This window comes from Notothenia coriiceps, unplaced genomic scaffold (assembly GCF_000735185.1).
Source record: "Notothenia coriiceps isolate Sejong01 unplaced genomic scaffold, NC01 NC01_scaffold00036874, whole genome shotgun sequence".
NCBI lineage: Eukaryota > Metazoa > Chordata > Actinopteri > Perciformes > Nototheniidae > Notothenia > Notothenia coriiceps.
In genome coordinates this window covers 23,763-43,199 of record NW_011369575.1, presented here as the reverse complement: position 1 = coordinate 43,199, position 19,437 = coordinate 23,763, and the positions used below count along the sequence as shown (strand labels likewise).

General features: G+C 42.3%; 1 protein-coding gene across 1 annotated transcript; it reads left to right on the top strand.

Annotated features, from left to right (window-relative positions):
• The first annotated feature begins 7,564 nt into the window (after positions 1-7,564).
• Positions 7,565-11,012, top strand: lrrc4.2 (leucine rich repeat containing 4.2). The gene is made up of 2 exons (XM_010792973.1): positions 7,565-8,214; positions 8,367-11,012. The coding sequence occupies exon 2, from the start codon at positions 8,488-8,490 to the stop codon at positions 10,483-10,485; it is 1,998 nt and encodes a 665-aa protein (XP_010791275.1). The 5' UTR covers positions 7,565-8,214; positions 8,367-8,487; the 3' UTR covers positions 10,486-11,012.
• Positions 11,013-19,437: the final 8,425 nt, after the last annotated feature.

Below are 19,437 nucleotides of genomic sequence, written 5' to 3'. Positions count from 1 at the left end.
TTGTTGTGCAATAAACAACAACCCGATGGGACACCATGATAAAGGAAATGTTCAAATTTGGCTCTGATCGTAACAAACATCGGGCCATTCGTGAGGGGCATCTTAAGCCATCTTATGACTGCCGGTGGAGTCTCTCAGCTCCGGCAACAACTTCGTCGAGCGGTGCAAAATCTTTGGCATGCCAAAAAAATTGCCGAAGGACCTTGCGAGGGTTCATTTTTGTGTGGTATTCGTGTGTCAATTTTGCCTTCGTAAGGCCATCGTGAGAGCATCTTGTTATCATCGCTGCCATCGGGGCATTCGCCCCGATCAGAGTGAGGCGAATGCCCGATGGCACCGATGATACACCGAAAGATGACACGATTTGGACGATGCCCCTCACAAGTGCCCTTTACGAAGTTGCCTCCACAGAAGTTGCTGCCGGGAGCCTGGGAAACTCCACCCGGCGGCTCATACTATGGCTTAAGATGCCCTCACGAAATGGCCCCGATGTTGCTACGATCAAGCCGAATTTGACATTTGGCTTCTATGTGTGTCCATGGAGGTGTCCAATTTCGGGAAACAGTGAGACAGGCTTAACTGAATGTGATGTTCACATTAATGTGAGAGTGTAAGTGTATCACTTGGCTATCAAATTAGAGAGAAGCGTGCACCACTTGGTCGTATCCTGGCACCCTGGATGTTTAACATGTCGCACTGTGGACAGCTCCCAGTGCTGAAATACAGTTCTAATATTTCCCAGATAGAGATCGGCCAGGAGGAAAACACTCCAATGTGGTTGAGGGTCATCAAGGATAACATGCATCAAATGCTGCCCTTTACAATTTGATTTTTCATATAAAATCAATGCAAACATAAAGTTGAGAAACCTCACAATTGTATAAATTTTTGTTTAACAATTTCAAGGTTACGGCAGTTGGAACCTCATCTATATTTTATTCGCGTTTAATACAATTAAAATTCCACTCTCATTATTTAACGGCATATATACTTGGGACATTCTTTCCGGCTCAAAACTGGATAAACCTTTCTCCTTCTGTTAGAAAAATAATCACTCGTCACCGGCCTGATCTTCAAAACAGGAATACGATGATTTATTATCCTTCCAAGAATGGAAGTTGTTAATGTTTAGTTCAGATTAGCTAAGGCCCACGTAAGCAATAAACATGACAGTCATATGTCTATCTCCATAGAGGCTAAATCATCATGTTAATCGTTGTCACATAGCTATCATATGCCTAAAACAGTGTGTCCTGATGCTCTTCTAGGTAATCATACATCCGGTTTACGTACACAGCTACATAGGGACTTTGTTATCATGTGTTACTCTGATATTAGAAGAGTACATTTTAGTACTTTCCTAACTCTTTCCATTCCTTTCAACTTGATCCACCTTTTATTCACATTCGATCACGTACTTTAGAAACATGATTAATGTAATTTAGTTTTATCTTTACATTTAGCCTCACCTTACAGAAGACCTAATGAATCGAAGGTTTAATCATTTAAATTCTACCATAACTTCACATCTAATTGCAGACCTGTGTTAAACTGGTGCTAACTGCATGGCTGATCATCATGTTACAGTGGTAGTTCTGCCTTCAGCAGCTGGCAGTAGCAATATAAGCCTAGAGGAGTTTTGCCCCTCACAGTTTAATAACATGGCCCATGTCCACAGTGTCATCTAGCCACGCCTGTCCACAGCCTTTACACTCACCTCAGGAAGAAATGTCTTTCTCTGCACTTGAATGAGCCCATCCTATGATGACACAGTTTAAATAAATCTACATACGTATGATTGTCCAGTAGCCTCATGTCAAAGTTTACAAACATGAATAAAGTAATACATATATGTTGATTATCCTGCTTTCTCCAGCATGGTTCCTCTTTGAATGGTGTCGGATCACTCAGTGAGTTGAGCCCACAGTGAGGGAATCGGTATATCCTGGTGTGAGTCAACTCTCCTCAGACTGTGGGTCGATGGTGCTGACTGAGCCAGGACAGCTAATAAATCACCTCCTGCCGTCCTAAAATGGCGGGGTTGTGATTGGGGAGGGAAGGGAGCCGTGAGCGAGGGTTAATGAATACAGGCCACATCGATCGGCCTGCAACGGTCTCCTCTCTCACCATCCACTTTTCTCAAGCCAAATGCTGCTCCAGCACTTTGCTGACCTGCCACACTAAGCACAGGCTGAGTGGACGAGGGATCCACAGGGGCCAGGAGACATCAAGCAGTAGCTAAGGCAAGGTAATGGCTAATGCTAGCACCAATTAGATCCGTTAGTTATAACTACAGAACGAGGCAAAGCTGCATTGGTGAAACAGTCACTAAGAGTAACTAAGCAATAGATGCTGTTGGGCTGTTAGAGTGGGTGATTTTAATGTGAGCGTATAGTGCTAGCTTCAGCAGCTGGCAGTAGTATTATTAGTCTCTGGCTATGTGACTCCTGACCCTCCTGGCTCAATGTGACCACAGGGTCAGATAGAAACGCATGTCTCCAGCCTATAACCCTCACTCACTCCAGGCGGAACAGCTGTTACCGGTCCTCACATTTTTTCAGAACTCAGCAGTTAGTGTAAGCAGTGTCAGAAAAGGTAAATGAGAATGTACATTATATATTATAGGCCACATACTGTAAGTGAAGGACCTAATGTATAAAGTGAGAGACACTCAGTGGCGCCCCAAGCGACTCTGGGGGCCCCAAGCAGAAGGGACATGTCACCTCTGACAGCAAAACTGAAATTATGAAGCAGCTTTTGACGGTGCGCTATGCATGGGGACCCCTTGAGGGGGTTTCCTGACATGTCGTTGCAGTAAAGTAAAGGGTGTTTCATGTTGTCGTTGCTGTGGACCTTCTTAATCTACCTTCTTTGGGGGCCTGCCTTGGTGCACCCCTGGAGACACTACAGTAGACCATAGCTAATTAGGTCACACACACACACACACACACACACACACACACACACACACACACACACACACACACACACACCGGTCGGTGTGCGAGGGGGTGGGGCAGTTTACACACAGAACCTGCTACATGCATGCAACACACACACACGCACACGCACACACACACGCACGCACACACACACATATATATTTCTAAGCATGTAGATCCTACTTCCTGCAACATTAAATTTCCCCTCTAACCCTGACGCAGCTTTGTAGGGCAGGATGTCACTCGCTCAGTATTGACCTGACCCACTGTTGTCTCACTCTTTCCAATACCACGCCTGCCTTTGGCCCACAGATGTTTATCACCAGACCACCCCTGGAATTGACCCACAACCGCCAAAGATTGTAACCACACTCATAACACCTCAGCAGTACTGAGCCTTTTTGGAACTGGATTTCTTGTTATATTTGTCTCTTTTGGGCGCTATTTCTATAATTGTGTGAAGGAGATATCCTTCCTCCTGGGGAGTCGACATTTAGTTACAGAGTACATTTTTTGGGGGGGGGGCATTTGATCGTCTAAAAATACACTATGAATCAAAAAATCATTGTCTATCACATCACCATCATAAAGCAGAACGGCAATATACCTTATATGAACACAAGCTCATTCATCATTTATGTGATTGTGATCTATTCTCAAGTTGGACCAATCAGAGTAGAGCTTTATTAGATCAGTATTGTATAGTACAGAGCTTTTCTTCAATCCAATACATCCAACAAAACATCTCTGATAAAGACTTAGAAAACATCAAATTGATCCCATGAATTTTCATATTTCACATGTAATACATTTAAGATTTTTGCTCACACAATGTGTATACATTCGGAAGATGAATACAACTAAGCTCATACACTAAAACTGCAGATTTTGTACAACACGACAAAACTAAGAATAATAGGTTATAATACGTTTTTTTGCTACTAAAATTGACTCATGTGAGCAAAAGTTATTAAACAGCATGCAAACACACAGTTTATTAAGGAAGCAGATGACTGTTCAATTTGCTTCCCAAGCAATAGACAATGTCAAATAAGAGAATGATGGCAATGTAATATTTTCCTTTTCTACATGAAAGAGTACAAGTTAGTTTTATGGCGCACTACATGATACATGGATAAAACATGTTTCTAACCACTGATATGCCTCGCGTGGCAACTGTTTTCATCTATAATTTAAATTGAAAGACCCAAACATAGAAATTAGCTAAACAGCTAACCCGCCCCACTCATAATATATGACATCGGAAGACACATTTGAAAGATTTATTAATGTTGTGGAATTGACACACTGAAACACAAGATGCTTAATCATACTACGGAGTAATTCCATAAAACTCCTTATGATTTACATCACACTATATATACACTTTCCAATGGCAATAAATCCTGACTGATCCTCTCATTCCACACATTTAAAGGGAGAACTGGACTACAGACACTTTGTCTGATAATCCTTAATATGGATTCATGTAAGCAGCCAAAGGCTAGAGAAGGAAACAAAGAAGCTGAAAAAAAGAGACAGCCATAAAGACAGCGGGTGGAAACGTCATATATTCAGTGTGCTAACTGACCTTTCCATGCTCATGCCCCCTGTAATAGCATTAACACAGCAGCTACAACCATGGCCATCAATTATCTAACCAGCGCTGCCTGCACCACCTTCACTAATAGTTATCACTATGCTCCTTCTCTCTCATTCTTTCTTCCTCTTCACCACTCTTCACTCTAAAGCACCATATCTAATTGGAATAGAATCGGTACATCAGCTGTAAATTGAACGTTTTTTTTAAATGCTTTTCTCATTAATCTGGAATTCTACCTTTCAAAACAGAAATGGTAAACGTTTCCACTCATTTTCCTTTGCTGTGCATACAATGGTGTTCCTTCAAAATACCATTGGAAAATGTGTCAAGTCAGTCTACATGCAGTGAGGTCTTCTTTCATTCTAATGCAGAACCCTTTATTCCCTCACATGTGTCTTAAATGCAAAGGTTGTTTTCATTTATTCCCACTGGTGGTTTTGACCATCAATACTGACAATTCCAGTCACTCCTCATTGGTTTGTGTTGATGAACACTATTGCAAATAATTAATTTAAAATAATCATAATTATTGCAAAGCCATGCTGGCATTACACACAAGATGCTTCCCCTTTGTAGTAATCTGAAATACATTTGTGCAGACACACATGTATTTCATGTATGATTCCAAATGCATTACTGAAACTTTCTACAATACAATAAATATACATTTTATGGATAGAGTGCATTCTCTCAATCAATTTGGTATGCTGAAGGTTATCAGAGAAGACCTATTTCTCTCGAAGCATGTCTAAGCACCTTATGCCCATGTTTCTTCAGTTTTCTGTCAAGTGAGAGATAGTTTGTTGACTGTTAACATTAATGCAGCTGGATGTAAATGAATGTTGCAAGTATAAAGCAAAGAGACTGGGTAACATCATTTTTTCTACGTTTTAAGTATCCGGGAGATAATACTAAGGAGTATCAATTATGTAATATAATCTTTAATTCATATTCATATATGTTAACACTAAAAAGGGATCACATGCAGTAAGTGCATTAGTCCTCTCGTCGACTTCTGTAACCGTCCCTTGCATTTATTTAAATTGGCGTCAGTATTACTCCGTCTGCTTTATGGTCATGGAGCATGAATTTCATCTTTAGTGGAATACAACATTCCAGTCATGTCCTACTTATGTATTTTATACACTGGAATTCAAATCAAAACCCCAATAGCAAACATATTTGGGACAATATAGAGGCGCAGGAGAGGGAGTGAATGTGGTCATTAACCAAAGGCAGTGAGGGACACTCCTTCTCCTGCATCCAAATGATATTTAATCCAACACTATCAACACTCCTCTCCTCCCTCCTTCTCCTCACCCCTACTTCTCATCTCTTTCTTTCTTTTTCCTTTCTGAGCCATTTCACTGAAGAGGCTACTATGCAGTGTTTTCCCTCATCTGTCTCTCTCATCCTTCTTCTCTTTCCCTATTTATCTCATTCCTCTCATCCTTCTATAGGCTCCTTTTCCCTATTTCACCAAGGACGTGGATATATCTCCTGCTACCCGGCCCCATCTCTCTCCCCCACTCTCTCGGAAAGTCTCTTTTCCTCTATCTCTCCGTCTTTCCCTCTCATCTTTCTAAGAGATAACTGTGTGCAAGCCCTTTCATCTTTCTCCTCCCTGAAGAGAAGACTGCCCAGCAGACACAGAGAAGCAGAGTCAGCATTTCAGTCCTCTGTGATGTCACAGACCCCCTCCCCATCACCTCAAAAACACTCACATACTCATAATAAATACTCTGACATAATTAGAAAAGCAGATACAACAAACTATTCTGTCTGTTTGTTCCTTCCCTCCCTCACAAGGGAAACACTCACCACACGGTGCCATACAAGGGTAAGCTGCATCTCCACTTGAAAACACTGGCGCACTGCTGCGCTCACGAGACAGGGAGACGGAACACAGGGCAACTCTGGAGTTGGAGTAAAAAGTCTGACCTCTTGGAATGGGAGGCTTTTCATTTGAACGATAGGTTGGGGGAGACCGACAGCAAGAGAGAGGGGAGGATGGGCACAGGTGAAGTGATCTAGAGAGGGAGAGCAAAGAGAGACGGCGAGGGACCGAACATGTGAGAAACAGACAGAGAGAGTAAGAGGGGAGAAGACAGTTACAGTGACGGGAGGGAGAAGAAGGCATACAGGAGGAGGGGAGGTTGAATGTGTTAATACACAGGAACACTGCATCAAACCAATGCACTGCTCTGAGGCTGGCTGAGCAGCTGAGAGGAGTGCGTCAGCAGTACATTCACGTTCCCACTGAAGGACAAAGGGAGGGGGCAGAGCGAGCATCTTAGCTGCCTGCAACACCGACACGGAGGGGGGGAATAGAGAAAAGAGAGAGATTGGAGAATAAACAAGAAGTGGAGATGTGGATTAGAATGCTGCTCCCGCTGCTTCTGTGACGCTGGGCTGCCTGTTTGAGTGCCTCGCGTGCCTCCTCCTCCTCCTCTCCATCTCTCTCTCACACACTCTCTCCTTCGCACACTCTATCATTCTTTTGCTCTTGATCTGTCAATGGTTCTCTCTCTCAATCTCTCGCTTTCTCTCTCTCTCTTTACCTCTCTCTCTTTCTCTGTTTTACTCTGGCTACTGCAGTAGTCCACCAGCCATGCCGCAAGTCTGACAGCCACACACATGGCTAACTGCCACAACTTACTACCTCAGCCCCGGAGAAAAAACTAACAAATAAGGAAGCTGAGGAACACTGCAGGAGACAGCCCGGGCGACAAACAGCAAGTGGAGAGAAGAATCCTCAATACCTTTCTTGTTTTTGGATACAGATACGGAGCCCACTTCCACACACATCCTCCCAGCGTCATCCTCTCTTTTTCCCTCATTGCAGAAGAGGACAAGAGTGCTCTCTCTCTCTCTCTCTCTCTCTCTCTTCCGACACGCTTTTGCGAAGCTCCAACAGTGCAGCGCATCCCCTTCTCCGCCCCCCACCCAGCGCCACCATCTCTCCCACCACCCCCAACCNCCCCCCAGGAGGAATAGACGGATTACTGCTAACTGTGCACACGGCAGCCTGCAGCTGCTCTGACCAGGGCCAGCCCGACGTTGGGAGGAAGCAAAAGGAACGGAGGAGGAGAGAAGAGGGGGATGACTGTGCCGGGAGTTCTTTAGCCTTTTTCTGTCTCTCAGTCTCTGTCACAACAGGACTAATCAGCGACCGACTAGCCCTTGGCAAAGTCACAGTGAGGGAGGTCTCTCCACCAAACAGGCGACCAGCCGACGAGCCAACACATGTATCAGGAGCCGACAGAACTGGGGACTCTTTTTTTCAGTTGGTCACTTCTTCTCTCCTCCTCTGTCGTGTTTCTCTGCGATATGGATCATTGTGATTTTTCCACAGCAGAGCTGCATGTTGGAGTCTGCAGCCTGGCAGGGGGGCAGTTAGTAGGGGCAGAAGGGATTCAGGCACCTGCCAAGCCTTCATGGCCTTACCTCTGCCTGTGAGTGCTTTTCATGCTGCTTTCAGTCTTTAATACCAGGAGCCATTTTGTACCCGTGGCTAATAGAGGGCCACATCACTTTTTCAGAGAAGGAAAAGAAGAAACCATGAATCTGGTGTCATTCCATCGAAGGAAATTATAAATGAACATGTTGCATGACTATTGCTTTTAACATTTGGAAAAAGGCAAAAAGGACCACTTCCAAACTAATGAGGTACGTCACTGTCACTGTTATCCAACCTTTTTCTTACATTGCTGCACTGCTTTTCCTCTGCTGCTTCTCTTGTATTAATCTCTCTCACTCTGTCTCCCGCTCTGCCCCTCTTTTTCCCCTTCTCTCTCTCACACACATCAATTTTGATGTAGCGTCTCCCTGCACTGTCGATGGAACTTGGGAGCCTTGAGTTGCTCCAGCCAGGCTAGGGTGGTCTGTCCTCTGGTTTGTGCCGTCTCCCCCCACCATGCAGAATAATGAGCCCTCCACACCATGAGTCCTTTGGGCCAGGTTAGAGTGCAGCCTACCTGGAAAGCAGCCCTGCTCGCCGTGCTCTCTCTGCTTCCTGCTCTCAGTATGTGCCAGTCCACAGGCCCTGCGTTGGGCTCGGCTAACCCACAGAACTGTCCAGGTGTGTGCTCCTGCACTAATCAGCTCAGCAAGGTGGTGTGCACCCGCCGAGGCCTGGTTAGGGTTCCTCCGAACATCCCACCCAACACCAGGTACCTTAACCTGATGGAAAACAGCATCGAGACCATACAGGCAGACACCTTCAGGCACCTGCATCACCTGGAGGTGCTGCAGTTGGGCAGAAATGCTATCAGACGGATTGAAGTTGGGGCCTTCAGTGGATTGACCAGCCTCAATACCCTGGAGCTGTTCGACAACAGACTGACAGTCATACCCAGCGGAGCTTTTGAGTACCTGTCAAAGTTGAGAGAGCTGTGGCTTAGAAACAATCCCATTGAGAGCATCCCCTCTTATGCCTTCAACCGTGTACCCTCCCTCATGAGACTGGACTTGGGAGAACTGAGAAAGTTGGAGTACATCTCTGATGGAGCATTTGAGGGCCTTCAGAACCTCAAGTATCTCAACTTGGGGATGTGCAACCTGAGGGAGTTTCCTAATCTTTTACCACTGTTGGGGTTGGAGGAGCTGGAAATATCAGAGAATTTTTTCCCTGAACTGAAGCCCGGGGCCTTCCTTGGGCTTAAACATCTACGTAAATTGTGGATTATGAACTCTGCCATCACTACTATTGAGAGAAATGCATTTGATGACATTACAGACTTGGTTGAGCTGAATTTAGCCCATAATAACCTTTCGTCCCTCCCCCATAACCTCTTCACACCTTTACAGTACCTGGTGGAGCTCCACCTGCACCACAACCCATGGCGATGTGACTGTGATGTAGTGTGGCTCTCCTGGTGGCTCAGAGAATACATTCCCACAAACTCCACCTGTTGTGGACGTTGCCACACCCCGGTCCACATGAGGGGACGATACCTGGTGGAAGTTGATCAGACCACCTTTCAGTGTTCAGCACCATTCATACTTGATGCTCCTAGAGACCTGAACATCTCGGCAGCGAGGGTGGCCGAACTGAAGTGTCGCACAGCTTCCATGAGCTCAGTCCGATGGCTTCTGCCAAATGGGACTGTATTGAGCCATGGCTCAGCTCACCCACGGATATCTGTCCTTAACGACGGAACACTGAACTTCTCCAACGTTCTCCCTTCAGACACAGGCGTGTACACCTGCATGGTGAGCAACATGGCAGGAAACTCCAATGCCTCAGCATACCTAAACGTCAGCAATGCTGAACTCAACACATCTAATCTGTCGTATTTTACCACCGTGACGGTGGAAGTTTTGGAGCCCACAGTGGAGGAGACCCCAAAACCTAAACCTACTATCCCTGCCTCGCCCTCTGGCTTTCAGCCTGTCTTCATCTCTACACCTACTGTGCTGTTCCAAAACACTCCAACTCCAAGGCAGGTGTCAATCGTAACTCCCAGAGTCCCTAGTAGGCCAGCCGCCAGCTTGGATGAGGTGATGAAAACCACAAAAATCATCATTGGCTGCTTTGTTGCTGTTACCTTACTGGCAGCCGCCATGTTGATAGCATTCTATAAGTTGCGTAAGCGGCATCAACAGAGGAGCACGGTGGCAGCAGCAAGGACCATAGAAATCATACAGATGGAGGAGGAAGTTCCTCCTGTTCCGCCCCCCACATCCGGATCTAGTGGCTCTGATGACACAGTGTTGGTACTGCCTACGTTAGTGGAACACAACAGCAACACCTTTAAGCCTGGGTATGTGTCCTCCTCCTCATCAGCCCGCCAAGGGGGCTACGGAGCCCACTGGACCCAGAACAACTCTCTTCATCGCTCAGTCAGACAGCATCACAGCCACATCAGCACCATTGCTGATCCCTACGTCATTAAGACTACTCACGGCAAGGAGAAGGTTCAGGAGACCCAAATCTGAGTAATGCTCCCTCTGGATTTATCTCTGACTCTGCCCCAACCTCTCCTCGCCACCTGTCTGCTCATCAGTCCATGCAATAGAATGCACAAAGAACAAAACGGTAACTTTCTTTTGTACAGAAGTGCAAAACAGAGACAGTTTTTGGTTTCTTGTACATGCCTATACATAAGTATATAAATATGAAAAAAATACAAATATATATAAATGAACTACCGTCAGGCAGTGGTAAGACATTATATTAGAAAAGAAAGTCATTTGAAACTATTTTCTAATAACTGGTGAATTCTATTTAAAAGACAAAGATACTTAATTTCTTTTGTGATTGATAATAGAGGATGGTACTCTAGGAAAAGAGGCATTTTGTTTGTTTTTTGACCATATTTAGACTGCAGAAGAAAAACTCTTCATAAAGGCACCAGTTTTTAAATACAGCCCCAAATATAAGCTCCAGTTTTACTGTGCCAAATATTATATGCAATAAAATGGTATTTCCAGACTTAGGAAACTAAAAAGACACACAAGAAAAATCTAGATAGATAGAAACATTTGTCCAAGGATAGCAGCGTAATGGCACAGATAGAATGTGCTGTTCAGTAGCTATCAGACAAATGCTTTTGGACTGCAGTGCATTTCTGCAGCTAAGGTTTAACCCTCTGTTTGCTGAAGCTGAGCTGCATTTATTTGACAGTGCCAGTGCTTCTTAGTTGTAGCGTATCTAAACATGTTTATTTAGTGTGCACATGATTCCCCACTGGTCAAACTGGCAAAGATGAAGTGCAGGCTAATAACAGTTGTTGCAAATACTTTATTCTGTTATTGGTTGCATTTTGTGTTATTTCTTTTCCCTTAGGTTTTGACATGCTTCTTAATGGCTTGTGTAGTGTTTAGGGCTAATTTAATAATGCATTACAGCAGTTGCCTGACTTGTCTCTGCAAGGGCTCATTCCGATGCTATTTTTTTTCAAAGGAAAAGACATGCGGGGCATTGGTACGGGGCTTTGCTGACCGTTCTGCTTTTGGAAAAGAAAAAAAAACAGAGGATTGAAGTGAAACAAATGAATGTCTGATACTGGGGCTTTTCCATGGACTACATTGAAACATGACTTTTTTTTCTTTTAACAGTTTATTTTTAGCAACACTATTTTTATGGAGAGACAAAGGAGGCTATGATAAATAAAAAAAAACCTTTGGTTTGTATTTCTCTAAACAGAAACACATTCATCTGATGTTTTTTCTTCTCTGAATATATTTCCATGTGTGTGTAAGTTGTTTAATCGTTAAGGCTGGAGGCAGTATTGTAAATCGTATCCTACCCCAAACCCCCCATCTTACGGTCCTATGCATTTACTTAGTGTCTGCATGAATGGGTCTTTAAGTAACTGGTGTACAATGCTGCATTATACCCCACAGTGGGGCTCTATGCAGGTCAGATAGGCTGTTGGTCTTTGATGCCTCAGCTTAGTTCTTAACATTGATTTCTCAGTGACTGTGAAGGGGAAAAAATACATGTATCCCACAGTTCTACAGTTTGTGGGTTTCCTTTCCTTACACACTGACCTGCTGGTTGAACTTATAATCCTATCAAATGAAAACAAAACATATATTTATATATTATTTACATGTGTTTTTTTTTATTAAGCAAAAAAGCAATTGTGGCAGGTTCACAATTATTTGAGTTACAACACAATCATTCTTCAGTCAAGAAAGTACATCCAGAAGAAGATCTAAATATATCATCTGATGAAAGCAGACTGTATTTTTTTTAAAATGTTCTTGCTCAATGTGTCAGTTCATTTCTGAACAATCTAAATAATCACATGTTGACATCATGCAGTTAAAAGGTCAGCTACCATAAATAAGTGTCCCAAGTCAATGTTGTGACTGAAACGCCTTATCTATGACCTTAGACTTTATCCCTTCATACAACTACTCATAACTGCCCATTCTTTTGCACTTATTTAAACAAAAGCACTAAATTCAACCCTGCGGGTTACTGGTCATTTAAAAGGTTTATGTCGCAATACAAAAGTGTTCCTGCTGAGGCTATATGGGGATAAAGAGGAAATCACATTATGACCCCTGTGATAATTATGGAGCCAGTTGAGTTGACAGGAACACCAAGGCTTCATTTAAAACCTCCAGGCTGAGCTTCCTGTACCATCAAGAGCCAGTTAATAATGTGCTGTGAGACTTGCTTTTGCTATATGTAAATATGTCATATGCATATTTTCTATGACATTCACTACAATAAGATTACAGTATTATCTCCTTTGCATTACAGTAGGTACTCCTCTGGTGCAGTAAAACAAAACAGGGACACATTATGTAACAGTCTGGAATACAGGTTGAGTGGGAGTCAATTCTTTTTAGTGAGGTGGAGTTACATGTTTTAAGATGCATTTTGAAATTGGATATACCGTGCATATTAACAAATCAGGGAGTATAACATATTGCAGGCAAACAGGAAATACCTCCAATTATATTTTAATTTTGGTTTTCTGAGCTCTGAATGGTGGATGGTGAGGTAGTAGTGCACACCTGGCAGTGTGTGAGTACAGGTGGGCCTCAGCGAGCAGATGGAACTCGTATGACTCTGACAAGTGTTTCTTAATTTTCTTCTAAATATGAGTGCAATGCACTGCTGAATATTTTAATGCTGGTGAAATGCGAAGGCTGCTCTCTGCTTTGACAAAAGAGAGTGATGGTTGTTACAGCATGTGTGGGTTGCAAAAGAGCAGACTCTTATTATTTCCCCGACACAGCATGACTCTGGCCGTGCTAGTGCCTTCATAAGAGGCTTTTGGCTGTTTGTAAAGCTTTTAAAGTGCCTGATGGCCAGCCGCATACAAGTTATGTTCTTCTTTTTTCTTCCTCCTCCTCCTCCTCCTCCTTCTCTGTGCTAAAATCAAAAGGGGAGGCAGATCCCTGAATCACATATAGTTTTAGGCCTTCCTTTGAGTTATTCAGATTTGCTGAACCTCTGTCAAGGGTGAAGAGGCTGAGGGTGTGAAATGGCCATTGTGTTAACTGCTGAAACAAGGGCCTAGACAATAGTCCTTCCCTGACAACATCATCAGGGAAATATGAATCTGTTCTCTGGGGTGGCTTCCGTCTTATCTCCTACAGCTGAGTCAGTCATATGCTTTGAATGTGGCTGTATGTTCCCTTGTTGCAAATGAGCTGTGAAGATGTCTTGTCATAACTGCTGATGTCTCCCTTGCTCTGTACCCTCCCTTTATCACTAGCTAATTGACTTAAAGTCATTGACTGAAACCCCCTCAATATACCCTGAGTATAGGTTGGGTTTAAAGGCAACTTCTTCCTTTATCCTTTACGTTCTTTTGTTTACTTTCTTGTTTTATCTGTTCGATACATCAACCGTCACAGATTTACATAGTCTTTTGGAGCATGCTCACTAATGCTCACCTGCTTTTTTCCCTCCCCTTATTGATTTTCAGCCAATGGGTTACTGATAAACCTTCAGCCAGAGACGTGATGCATGCAGAAGTAAGCAGTATGTCAAAGGCTCATGCTATCCATACAAGCAGGGGGTGGAAGAGGTGAATAGAATGGCTAAGCTGCTATATAGCTTGGCTCACTCCTGCTAGATAGGATCTTCAGAGAGACAACGGGAAAGGGCCCAGGATAAGGCTCTACGGCTGGCGTGCTATGAGGTTAAGGGTTTATTGGGAAGTCCTTGAGCCTTAAGATCCATATCTGTTAATGAAGTTCCCAGCAGTAAGAGGTGTTGGTCAGGTGGCAGCCACAGCGATTCTGTCACAGATTCTCCACCGACTGATTCCTTTTTGTACCCACAAAGGGATTGTAAGAAATGAACCATGTTCCTCTTCGAAGTGAGAAATGCCCTAGACTCAATTCTCATTCCTCTCTCAACGCTTGATTAGTCAGCCTGCACCTGACTGCACTCTTTACCTTAGCGCTATACTTTAGCTCGACCTGAGCCTCTTTATTGTCTAGCAACTCAAATCTGTCTTAGCCTCTACACCAAATTATAAATGCAAATGTTCGTAATAATTAGGAGGACTCCTCCTTTTTTGTTGTCATCATACAAAAACCTTAAATGGTTTTGTTTTACAAGAAAAATGGGATGTTAACAAACTCAAGGTCAAGTTTTAAAATGACTCCAAAGGTACAAGATAAATGGAAGAGATAAGGTCTTGTCTCACACATATCTACATTAGTGTAGGAAAAGTCTTAAGTAGTCATTTTCATTCGTTTTTACTATTGATTACATTTCCTCTACATTCTCTACATAAAGAAAATCTAGCCTTAATTAAAAAACGCAGAAAAATATATTTATCTTTTAACTGATTGCAAAACAGTCAGTTTAATTGCTTCGGCAAAAGGAAAGAAGAAAATAACAGTAACCATGAACACCACCAGACACCAAAGCAAATTCCTTGTATGTGGAAACGTACCTGGCAAAAACTTTATTCTGATTCTGAATCACAGCTCAGATACATGAGGACTTTTTCTATAACCTTAACTTGACTGTATGCACCAGGTGAGTGATATTCTAAAAGAAATGATACCCTCAAGATTATTATTCCTTTGTCATTATGAACAAATTATAGCTTATTGCTAATTACTGTTGCAAACTGCAGGAGGTATTAGACCAACCTCACTCTACTGTAATATGGAAGGATGGTAAACATAAACATGCAAACCTACGTGTCCAAGTAACACATTTGGAATACTGTTAAATATGTTTCTCTATGGGGGAATTGCAAACTATAAAATTACCATTATGCAGTCTCATACTAGTGTTTATGTCATTGTCACTGTAATGTAGGCCAGTTTGCTCTTTTTGGAACAGTGCAGCTCCGGATAAGGGGTGGCAGCTGGATGTTGTTCCTGGAGGTCTCTTTCTCTGTCAGTCAGTCTGTCTCTCTCTATCTATCTTGCATGCAGTGTTTGCTGTTCAAGAGTGTGTGAGAGAGAGTGCCCTCCATAGCAGTGACAGCCACTGTTTAGTTGTGTTAACCTCTCCCACTCACTGCTGGGGAGGTTAAAGCAAAATGCATGCAGGAAAACATGCTGAGAGGCAGGCAAAAACAACAACAAAACGGAATAAATAATTAAAATAGAAACATGAATGCACAATGAAGGCAAAGGAAAAACAATTAGGTGCAGTTGATAAGCTTTGTATGTAGCTTTAATTAAATGTACTTTTTCATTTAAACTGATTATCATTTCCCTCTGAAGGGGCTTCACACAAGTACAAAAACACCTTGGCATTCCTGCACTGAAGCTGTAGTAAATTCAGCTGTGTGAAGTTTAAAGAACCCGAGACCTATTTTCTCAATCACCCTCTTCATAAAAGTGATGTAGTCCTATATGAACAAAACATCAGCTGACTGAGTTAGTCATTCTGGTTGTTTAATTAGTCAGATTTGAAATGTGAAATCACTTCTTCATTCACTCATTCACCAAACATTTTAGTATAGACACTCAATGGTTCCTCTATTTTAAGTAGTAAATTGAGATTTTGGAAATGTACTTATCGATATCATTTTTCATTAACACTGACAGACCTAGGGGCACACGGGGTAATTTCCCATCCATAATGATCACATTGCATTGAGGATTGTTGGAGAGTGATTATTTGTATTAAGTCTTGAAACTTTTGATGCAGCAAAATACTGGATATATATGCTAACTAAGAATTAGGCCAAAAAATAAGAAGGCAGACAGTAAATACAGAGCACTGTAAAAACATTTTGTCTCTGGTTTGTTCCTTCTGACTGGGCTCTGTTTAATATAGATTGATCACAATTTATAAATTATTTAATTCTTGAATTTAAATCTGTCCAAAGATTTGTTGGCGCTTTGCCCTCGTTGCCAGGGTCACACCAGTGTCAATCAGACATTATCAAAGTGCAACCATACTAAAAACAGACTGATACAAAATGTATTTATATATTTTGTCTTTCATTTAGTTTGAGTGGTTATCACAACTCTTAGACAAAAATAAATACTTTGATATTGCGTTAAGTTATGGATTTTGGTTATGGCAGTCATATGTCATTTTCGAGTGCTGTTGTTATGGATTGCATTACATCAAACAAGAGTGTTTGTGTCATTGAGTTTAACCCCCGTAGTTTTAACTGTTGCTTATTATGAACCATTGCTTAACACTCGTTCATTACTTACTCTCTTTATCTTTAAATACAAATATAGCATATCTGCAAACACATAATTCACCACCAATTGTGAGCAAGATGGGTGACTCACCACCAACCAACCCAGACATTGAGGGCGGTAGAGAGTGAGACAGAGAGAATAATAAATAATGGGACATTTTAAACAGTATAGGAACTTTGTGAGCTGCTTTAGGCCAATGAGCTATTTGAACAGTTTCTATTTGAGCTCACAGTAGATAAATCAACCAGCTCACTGTCAAATCTCCCCAGCACGATGGCATCGTTGGCAGTTGCATTGACTCAGTTGGATTTTTTCTTTAAACTTGACTTCCGGCTCTTTTCTCTTTCATTCAATTGACCCTGCCAATAACATCCAAGGCCTCACAGTTGCTATGGCTCCCCTGGAATCCGGTGGAATGGTGATTGGCTGTTAAGGAAATTGTGGTAGACATAGAGTGTGTGAATAGGGAGCTAGCTGTGACCCTGACAAAATGTGCTGTATTCATATTTGCTTCGTGGTCCTTGGTTAGAAAGCCACTCCAAGTAAGCTCAATGCGCCTATTCACTGGCTGGTATGTATTGAGTTCATTATGTGTAAGAAAGACAAGTGAAAAAGTAAGCATTTATACCGTTTCAGAGCTATAATGATAATACCTTATAATGAGAAAATCAATTATGAAAGCCTTTTATGAAGTTCAACAAGTTACTTTTTTTTATTTACTACAATACTATTCAAAGTAACAGTCCCCATTTCGTGTATGTGGTTATTATTTTAGTGTCTCAGATTCGTAGTGTTTTTTAAACTAAAAGCTAAAGGGAAAATACTTTATCAAGACAACGCTAATCCCACAACATACAGTCATTAAACTACACAGAATGGACAGGTATTCTATTAATGCAGGACTGCGCAGCATTTTTATTTCTTGTCCCGTGTGCCACAAGAAAATGGACCACATTTAGAATTTTGAAATGCTTCTCCACTGCAGGACTGACTTTTTTCTAATCATGTTCTTTTGTCCTTTGCCTGTGGAAAAAGCAAGGAATGCCATGCTTGGTATAATTTAGATTATGCACACATGGGTAAAGTGCAGGTTAGCCTGACACCGCCTCTGCAATGCTATGTCAATTAGGGAAAATTGCATCACAATAATATCACAAGCCATGCAAATGAATGCAGAATATGATGCAAGGGTGAGATGTTCTTTACCAAATTTGATATTATTTTAATATTGATTGCTCAACAATTATAGGTGACGTGGGAAAAAACGTAAACACTTCAAAATGGCGGATCATCGGGCATAGTTTATATGGATAGATTTGTCTGGGCTTATCTCAGGACATTTTAAAGCCTGATTAAAGATACGCTTTGTACGATTTCCTGTTCCTAGGCAGAATAGAGCAGGAGTGCCTTTTTAGTGGAAAATAACAACATTTAGTTTTGGCTGTGCTTTGTGCATCTAGCAGCTTTGATGAGTACAGCTGCAGAGAATGGTACATCTCTGACCTTTAACAAACTATTTTAATAAATAAGCTAGCTTATTACTCATCTCTCATGTTACAAATACTTTCTATTGTTACTCTGACAGCTGTTAGATTTGGTGCGCTGCCTTTACGACAGATCTTGTGTGAATAGTTTTAACGTCTTGATGCGCAAAATGACCCGATCTGAGTCTATAGGCAACCGTTTGTGTCAGTGCAGCAAAGGTCAGTGCCATCTGTTTGTCATGTGTTTTCGATCATAGCGACATGTTCTTCACACAAACAAAGCAGCCCACTTCTCGGACAGTAAACCTTTTTAGTAAAGATGGCGACAGAACGAATGTGTAGTACACAAATCTGTTTGTTTGTGTGTGTGTTTGTTTGTATGTTTTGGCATGTGTATGTGCTTTCAGTAAGCCAATAAACACCCAATCACACAGTCTGTCAGGGAATGAAAACATGATGAATGGCAACCATGCACATTGTGTCACTGACTACACTTAGGAGCCCATTTCTTTGCAGCATATAAAAAGTATGAATAAGAGGTTACAAGTTAGCGCAGGTTTTAATGCTGTATGTGGAGAAATTGTGTGTTCTTAGGAGAGGTATTTATCTTAATACACGGGAGATTACCCACCAAACCACTCTCGCACATTCAAACTATCGTCTTGGAAATAAAATGCTGGTAAACATGAGGGGCATAAATGTGTTTTTATTCCAACGCTAATTCTGTTGTGTTTGAATTACGCAGACCATTAGCACGAGAAAATGTGCTCCAGGCCAGTGTGTGTTGGGGGGTGTGTGTGTGTGTGTGTGTGTGTGTGTGTGTGTGTGTGTGTGTGTGTGTGTGTGTGTGTGTGTGTGTGTGTGTGTGTGTGTGTGTGTGTGTGTGTGTGTGTGTGTGTGTGTGTGTGTGTGTGTGTGTGTGTGTAGTAGTAGTAGTACGTACGTACGTAAGTAAGTAGTAGTGTACGTAGTGTACGTACGTGTGTGTGTGTGTGTGTGTGTGTGTGTGCACGTGTGTACGTGTGTGTGTGTGTGTGTGTGTGTGTGTGTGTGTGTGTGTGTGTGTGTGTATTTGCTTAGAAATGACTAACTTGGAAACAAGAGTGTTCAATGGCGTGTCAGTGGTATTAATAGTGGGATGAGAAGATGCAGTTGCTTTGCCTTCTGCCTGTGCAGCACATTCTTTTCCTTATCACCTCCAAACACTGGTTCAGCTCTGTCAACTCAAATGAGCTAATGGCCTTTGTCTTTCCCTCCCGCTCGTCTCTTTCACTCTTTTTCTACCCACACAACGGCCACTGAC

Coding starts and splice junctions, on each gene's coding strand:
- lrrc4.2 (XM_010792973.1), top strand. CDS start 8,488: ATGAGTCCTTTGGGCCAGGTTAGAGTGCAGCCTACCTGGAAAGCAGCC.